Raw genomic sequence first — 7,838 nt, forward strand, 5'->3', positions numbered from 1 at the left:
AAATGACATGCATCTCGGTTTTTTCCCTTTTCCATGGGCAAATAAGATGAGCAATTGTTTGGTGTCATTTTTAACTCTCCTTGTCTGCCTTCATCTTACCCGAGAGCCCCGTTTTTAAGATTGGTGTCCACAGAGTTGTGCCATTTGACTGGCTTGTTTCCTGACAGGAAAACACCCAACATCCACATCTCAGGCACTATGCTAGGAAATTAAGCCTCCTGGTTTCAGATTGCTCTGAGTCCACAGGCCTCCGTGTGTTCCTTCCAAGTGAAGTGAGGGTGCCACCAAGCCCAGTTGCAGGAACTGTCAAAGCTGAGCCATTGGGAAGGTGCAGGAGCCCTTTCGGAGCAGTGAGTTAGGGTCAGAAGTCTGTGCAATCATTTTGGCAATATCAAAGGGGCATGAGCCAGAGCCCAGAAGGAGAAGAGGAAACAAATCACTTTCAGACTCTTGGAAATAAAGGCCAGGTCCAGAGAAACGTGCAAAGCTTTTTTTTTCCCCCTTTTCAGGAGGATGAATGGGAGGTTGAGTCACCTGGCTGTCCTCGGATCACTCCTGGCTTTGTTTGCGGGGGATCATATGTGGCGCCAAGCATTGAACCTGGATGGATCATGTGCAAGGCGGCCTTATCTGCTATACCATCTCTCTAGTTAAAACTTTCTTCTCTTGGGGCTGGAGTCATAGTAGAGTGTGTAGGGCATTTGCTTGACCCGTGTTCGTGCCCCAGCATCCCATATGGTCCCCTGAGCACCGCCAAGAGTAATTCCTCAGTGCAAAGCCAGGAGTAATCCCTGTGCATCGCCAGGTATGACCCAAAAAGAAAAGAAAAAAAACTTTCTTCTCTTTCTCCTTCAAGACTTTTGTCCATTCAGTGTTCCCTGCTCTTTCTTCTGCTGCTCCTCTGCTCCTCACCTGAGCATCCTGGCTCCCTCCTTCCCCGGGTTGTCAAGTTGTTAGTCCAGAATAGACCCAGGTTTTTTGGTACCACCTCAGGGAGGCATTCTTTTGTTCTTCACACTAGATCATATGACAAACAACAAACCCAGCCATTTCTATGGATCACCTCATGTAACATAAGAAATTATTTTGCTCAAGACTGTCACCCCAGCACCCTTGATAAGAACACATCAGGATGCAATGGGCTGGGGCTGGAGCGATAGTACAGCAGGGATGGTGTTTGCCTTGCATGCAGCCAACCTGGGTTTAATCCCCGGCATCCCATATGGTCCCCCGAGCTCTGCCAGGAGTGATTCCTGAGTGCAGAGCCAGGAGTAACCCCTGAGCATTGCCGGGTGTGACCCAAAAAGCAAAAAAAATAATGAATGCTATGGGCTTACTAGTTTGTACATGTTGCGGGGAAGAGAAGAGGCTGGTTGATTGGTTGTTGGTTTGGGGTGCTCAGGGCTTATGCCTGGCTTGGTGCTTGAGGCTTACTCCTGGAAACAGGGAGGACTGGGGTCTGGAGGGCCATTTATTGGTGGGGATGAAGCCCAGATCTCCCAGATGCAAAGCCTGCACTTTAGCCTGTTAATTCATCTCTCTGGCCCAATTTTTCATTTCTGCTTTTGTTTTGGGGTCACATCCAGTGCTCAGGTCCTATTCCCAGAGGTGCTGGGGGAAACAGGTGGTGTCGGGAATCAAACCTGAAGGTTGTGATTAAAAACAGAGCATGTGCTCTGGCCCCTGGACCATTCTCCCAGGTCCCTATTTGTGTGATCAAGATTGTAAACCCTCCCCTGATTCTTGCCCCTTTGTTGCTGTTGCTGTTCCTATTGCAGGGGCCTGGGGAAACACACATTTGGTTGTGCTCCTCGTACACATGCTCACTGGGAGTCGCACTCAGGTTAGTAGTGGTGCTTGTGCATCTTCTGGCTGTAGTGTTCAACAGGGGTCACACGCTTTGGGATCCATGGAAGTTGCTCATTTGTGAGTCAGTACACCAGAGGCTGCGGCCGCTGGAGGTCTCTGGAGGTGAGTGACACATCTAGGCAGGACAGTGCAGATCCAAAAGCACAGATCCATCAAGATGGGTGGAACAGTTTAAAAGACGACTTTGTGTTGTAAAATAATATGTTTCTTTCAAGAAATATAATCTATTACTGTGGAAAAATAGATCCACTATGTAAGAAGAAAGGGGTAGGGAAGCATAAGAGTAAGTAGATTTGAGGACTTCAATTCTTATTTTAAAAAAATATATACAGAGAGGAGCTGGAGCAATAGCACAGTGGGGAGGGCATTTGCCTTGTACACAGCTGACCTGGATTTGATTCCCAGCCTCCCATATGGTCCCCAAGCACCACCAGGAGTAATTCTTGAGTGCATGAGCCAGGAGTAACCCCTGTGCATCGCTGGGTGTGAACCAAAAAGAAAAAAAAAATACAGAGAGAGAGAAAGAGAGTGGAATGGAGATAGTAAAGTGGATATCACATGCCCACACAGTTTGATCCTGGCATCCCACATAGTCATCTGAGTCCCTCCAGTATTTATCCCTGAGCAGAGTCTGGAGTAAGCCCTGAGCACAGTTGGGTATAGCCCAAAACAAAACAAAGCAAACAAACAAAAAAAATTTTTGAGAGAGAAAGGCAGTTTTTTTTGGGGGGGGGCGTGCGAGAATGGGATTATAATAGGCAATGCTTATGGGCTCCTCCTGGCAAGGTGCTTCCCACGCAGTAGAACAGGAACTGAATCCCAAGCTCCTGGGTGCCAAGCCTAGCACATATCTACATCCCTGGTCCCAAATCTTAAAAGCCTCGAAACAACAACTGTTTTTTTTTTCTCTTGGGCAGGGGATCAAATCCAGGATCAAATCTATCCATGCGTTATATCCTTGAATTGAAACAAGTATGCCTTCAAGAATTGAAACTGAACTATTGCATCAGTTTCTCTGTAGGTTCTAAAACAATGTAACAAGTTCTGGTAACAAATATTTTTGTCACCCTCCTTCAATAGCTCAATAAAAGTTTTCTAGAAAGACAAGTTTCATTATCATAAAATAGCTGGCATATATAGCTAATCCAAGAAAATGAGTAAACAGTACAACTATTTTTAATGCAAAATGAATAAATAAATGTCTTGGATTTATTTTGTTAATCACTTGAGTGTTTGAAAATATGCTTGTGTTTGTGTTTTATTTTTTCAGATTAACACAAATATTTTAGATCAACACAAAATGACAGACTCCCAATACATTCTTCAGTGAATTTGCATGATATATTCATAATAAGAGATTTTCTGAGATTCAGATACTTTTTTTTTTTTTGGAGTACTGGAATCAGATCCAGAGCTTCACACATTCTAAACCAAGTGCTCTACCACTGGGTTACTCCCCCAATCCAATCCTCATTTGCACTTTTTAGCTCACTTATATCATACCGTATCTTTTAAACAGGGCCCTTACCTTTTTGTGCTAAAAATAAGGGAGTTTCCAGATATGTAATTTCCTAGTATTGTTTAAAAAAAGCCACAAACCTATCAAATTGATTAAAAATTAATCAGCAGGATAATGAATAAAACGTATGAGAAACACAGTAAGCAAGGCTTATACAATTACATATAAATGCATATCTCCATTGTTTCTCCACGGGAATGTACTCTAGAGTTCTAGAGTTCAGGGGTTTACGCAAAGAAGACACTACATAAGCATTAGTTGAATAAATTTGGAACTCAAACTGGAGAGACAACTTGGTAGCACAGCATATATTTTGCATGTATGAGGTCCTGGGATTATCTCCAACACCAATAATAATAACTGTTAGTATTCCCCTCCTCAAACTCAAATAACTACTACTAGCTAATACCAGGAAGTAACTGTCTCTGAAATCTGATCACCCCTGTCCCTGGAGAAATAAATTGAGCATAATCTCTTTAATTAAAAGGTGTTATCACTTGACACCTTTGAACATTAAGAATTCAATGAATTCTTGACAATTTCTCAGGAGTTGGTAAAGATGCTTGAGGCACCATCAACTTCACTGGCACAGAGAATTTATCCTAGTGACAAAGCTCTTAAAAAAAAAAAAAGAATGTGTACAAATACAGCTGAGCTCTCTTGCTTACTGTTGGTTGTCTTTTATGCCTTCCGCCCTTAGCTGCAATAAGTGAACGGTCCTACCATGAAATCAATCTCTTGCTGGCCCCTGTGTCCTCGTCCCCTTGCTTTGGAGTCACACCCATCTCTGGAACAAACAGCCGAGCCCAGAACTGAGTGCACAGTCCAAGAATCTGTTGTCTATGGAAACATTCGCTCTGTTCTTCACCCCCTGAAAACCCAGAATCGTGAGAAATTCATTAGGGAGTTAACTGTTGTTCTTAGAAGATCACTTCTTTAGTTTTGTTTAGAGTCCAGCTGGTTGAGTAGCGTTATGATCAGGCTGTTGAGTTTCTTAAGATCATCTATGTCTTTTTTCTCAACTGTGAGTCTTCTTGACACGTCATCCATCTGGTTTCCAGTTTGAACTTCAAAATGGAAAATAGACCATAGTACATTAGTTTCATGCAGAGTCCATTGGAAGGCCTTCTTGAAAAATATCCTACTCCAAAATTCCAAAGCCCCAGGAAAAAAAAAAAAACTGTTGAAGATTGAAGTTTCCTATCAGATAAATAACTTTTTACAAACTTGGCACCAGCTTAGACTTTAGCAGAACACTGGCAAAAATTTTGTTTGAGAGCTATGAAGAGAACCAACCAGTATGCCTGATTATCCCCAGAGAAACAACTAGAATGTCTCATTTGAGATCCATTTGCAGAAAAAGGGTTTATGCTCCTCATTTTAGAAATAAGTTGGGTTTTTTCGGGGGGGTAGGGGCAGGATTGGGGTGCATGTATGTGTGTGTGTGTGTGTTAATCCCAACATATTTTGGCATAGCACTGATGGCCTACAATGAATGTGTAATAATTCCCACTCAGACCACCCTGAGAGCAGAAGGACAATATTTTTCAAATAGACAGAGTCCCTGGTAATAGAATCATCTAGGGATTTTGAGAAAATTTATGAGTTAAAATACCTAAGAATCGTAGAAAAAAAAAGTCAGAGCTTGGTCAGTATTTGACCTTATCCTTTCCATTTTAGGTAAGTTTTCTTCCAAATTATCTTTCCGGAACTGATAACATTGCTAACATGCCTCTGGACTTAGTTGATAAGCTCAAATGGAAGCTAAACTAGATATTAATGTTTTACCTTCCAGATCAGGGATGAATTGTTACCCAGAGTTGCTCCTTCCCATGCCTAAAACTTTCTGTTAGCAAGTAAGGTGCAAGACATATGAGAAGAATCTTAATTTTGCTTTGCTGCAGAGTGAGACAGAGATTCCTATTGCTTTTGGCAAAAAGTGTGAAATGTCAGAAATTCATGCCATGTGACATTCTCTGCCCTTTCAGGGACCTTCCTTCATGAGTGAAACAGAAGGAAATAGCAGTCATGCCCATTTTGTTTTATTCCACATTGGTTTCAAGTTAAATATAAAGAGAAAGAAAGAGAGAAAGAGAGGAATAAAGAAAAAGGGAAGGAAGAAAGGAAGAAAGAAGGAAGGAAAGAGAGAGAGAGAAAGAGAAAGGAAGGAAGGAAGGAAGGAAGGAAGGAAGGAAGGAAGGAAGGAGAGAAAGAAAGGAAAGAAAGAAAGAAAGAGAGAGAAAGAAAGAAAGAAAGAAAGAAAGAAAGAAAGAAAGGAAGAAAGGAAGGAGAGAGAGAGAGAAAGAGAGAGAGAAAGAGAGAATGCCTCCTGGAACTTCATAAGCAGTGAAAAAGCACTTTAGGCATTACTTAATCCAGCGATTTTCAAACTTATTTGACAGCAGAATTACCACCACTTTTTTTTTTATCTTAAAGTAATAATGATAATATCCCTGGCACCTAGAATTCTCCAGAACATTCTCTGGATAATTGCTTCCTGGGCCAGAAAAAAAAAAAAAACATAGCAATCCAACATAAGGCTAATGGTTTGATGAGAATGTAATCAGTATAAGAGGATCTTATTTTCCTTACATATAAAAAAATGCCAGAATTATAGCCTGGATTTGATTTTCAGCACACACACACATACACACACCATGGATACACAAAAATCCAGAATTATAAGGAATGCAAATTCTGCACTAGTTAAAAGTATACAAATTTTCATGTCTCCTCTTAAAAACAAGGTTTTCTTGTTAAAGATGAGCATAAGTCAGACTCATTCATAACTGTCAGCGGCAGCTCTGGTCTTACATCGGTTTAGGGTTTGTCTGAAAGCCCCAGGCAGCCTTTATTCTTACTTCTATTTTGGGGAACTCTGGAGGCCAAGCTCTTGGGTGTGACTCCCAGCTCTGCTGTCTGATTAGCCAGGTTCATAGTGGTAAATAGAGGGGGGCTAGGGCTTAGTCTTTCATTAGGAAAGCACAAATATCAGACACTACCCTAAGGAGTTAGAGAGAAGATTCAAATAAGGAATTTAGTGTCTGGCAGAGTAACTGTTTAATAAAAAGACATCCTTTTTTACTCACATGCTCTTTGTTTCTTCCTTAATATGACTTTTCGTTCAAATATAAAACTCTAGAACTAAATGGAAAATAAATCCTATTTTTACAGAAGGTGTGATAATAAAGGGCAGAGTCTTTGATATCCTTAAGTGTGTGTGAGCACTGATTCAACACTTCGATGCCTCATGTGACTTGGGCATGCTACTTCATCTCGCTCATTTCAGTGTCCGCAATAGCAGAATAACAAGAAGTTTTGTGCTAAAGAAGGGCTGGCAAGTTATGGGCAAACAGAAAACAAGGGCTTAAAGCAATGCCTGAGTCAAAGCCATCATAGGGCATTGTTAATGATCATTGCCCTGGATTTCATTACAGAGCCCACTCAAGAAAGAAGTTCTTTTCAGTCGTTCCCCATGAGTGTAGGCCATTCCCACTGTGGTTCCCTGTGACTTAACTCAGTCATTGCCCACAGAAGCCATGAGGCATGGTGGTTATACACAGCATCTGTTGAAGTTGGTCTAACATTTCATAAGTGTCATCTATGTGCTCTTTCCAGACCTGCAGGTTTGGGTTCACGCCTTCTCCAGTTGAGCACCAGATACTCCAGGATATGCTTGTTGGGAGGATCATGGGGGGAGGAAGGATGGCAAAAGGAGGGATGGCATCGCTTGTGAACTGGGCCCCTCCAGGAGTCAGAAGGTGGGAAGGAACTAAAGGGGTGCCATCAGGGGTGTATGGAGACCTCGCAGGAATGGGAAGGCCTGGCTAGGCCCAGGTCACCATTCATAGGCAAGACCAACATGGGAGAGCCAGGCCGAAGAATGAAGTTCAGAAGCAGGCTTCCAGACCAGTCAGTGGTCACTGGGAAGACCTTATCACAGACTCAACATGCTCCCCAGGACTGTCCACAGCCCACAGTGCCTCTCCTGGAGTAAGACCCACTGGAGAAGAACTTGAAACCTGATGGTGATTAGATGTGACAGATCTGAATTAGTGGAGAAAGCAAGGTTTGGGGTGAAGACCCAGAATTAGACAAAGCTATCCCCACCCCACCCCACCCCACCCCCCACCCCTGCCCATAGAACAATCAGCGCCTCCGAGTAAGAAATCGAACGGTTAGGATATTCCAGAGGCAGAGCTGAACCAGCTTCGAGATGAATGCCCATGAAGAGTGACAGACATGAGCCAGGTCCTTACCAATGAGATAGATCACGAAGGAGACCAGGGCCAGGCTGACAATCAGCACGAGGATCAGCCCCACAAGGAACAGGACGGGTCTCCTTGGTTCCGGGTCCCTTCTGACGGGGACTTTCTCTTCTAGGGCTGATACAAAAACAGACAGCAGAAATGAGAAGACTTGTCGGCACAATGGGACAGCCCCCCACGAT

General features: G+C 42.9%; 1 protein-coding gene across 1 annotated transcript in view; it reads right to left on the minus strand.

Moving 5' to 3' along the window:
• Positions 1-3,045: 3,045 nt before the first annotated feature.
• The window catches only part of LSMEM1 (leucine rich single-pass membrane protein 1), a 14,011-nt gene continuing 9,218 nt past the window's right edge, over positions 3,046-7,838 (minus strand). The window contains exons 3-4 of the mRNA XM_056118554.1: positions 7,648-7,773; positions 3,046-4,455 (exon numbers count right to left, since the gene is read on the minus strand). Of these exons, the coding sequence (XP_055974529.1) occupies positions 4,325-4,455; positions 7,648-7,773 (257 nt within the window). The 3' untranslated portion in view covers positions 3,046-4,324. The remainder of the gene's footprint in view (positions 4,456-7,647; positions 7,774-7,838) is intronic.

The sequence above is a fragment of the Sorex fumeus genome, unplaced genomic scaffold (genome assembly GCF_029834395.1).
Source record: "Sorex fumeus unplaced genomic scaffold, SorFum_2.1 ptg000037l, whole genome shotgun sequence".
In the NCBI taxonomy this organism is placed as follows: Eukaryota; Metazoa; Chordata; class Mammalia; order Eulipotyphla; family Soricidae; genus Sorex; species Sorex fumeus.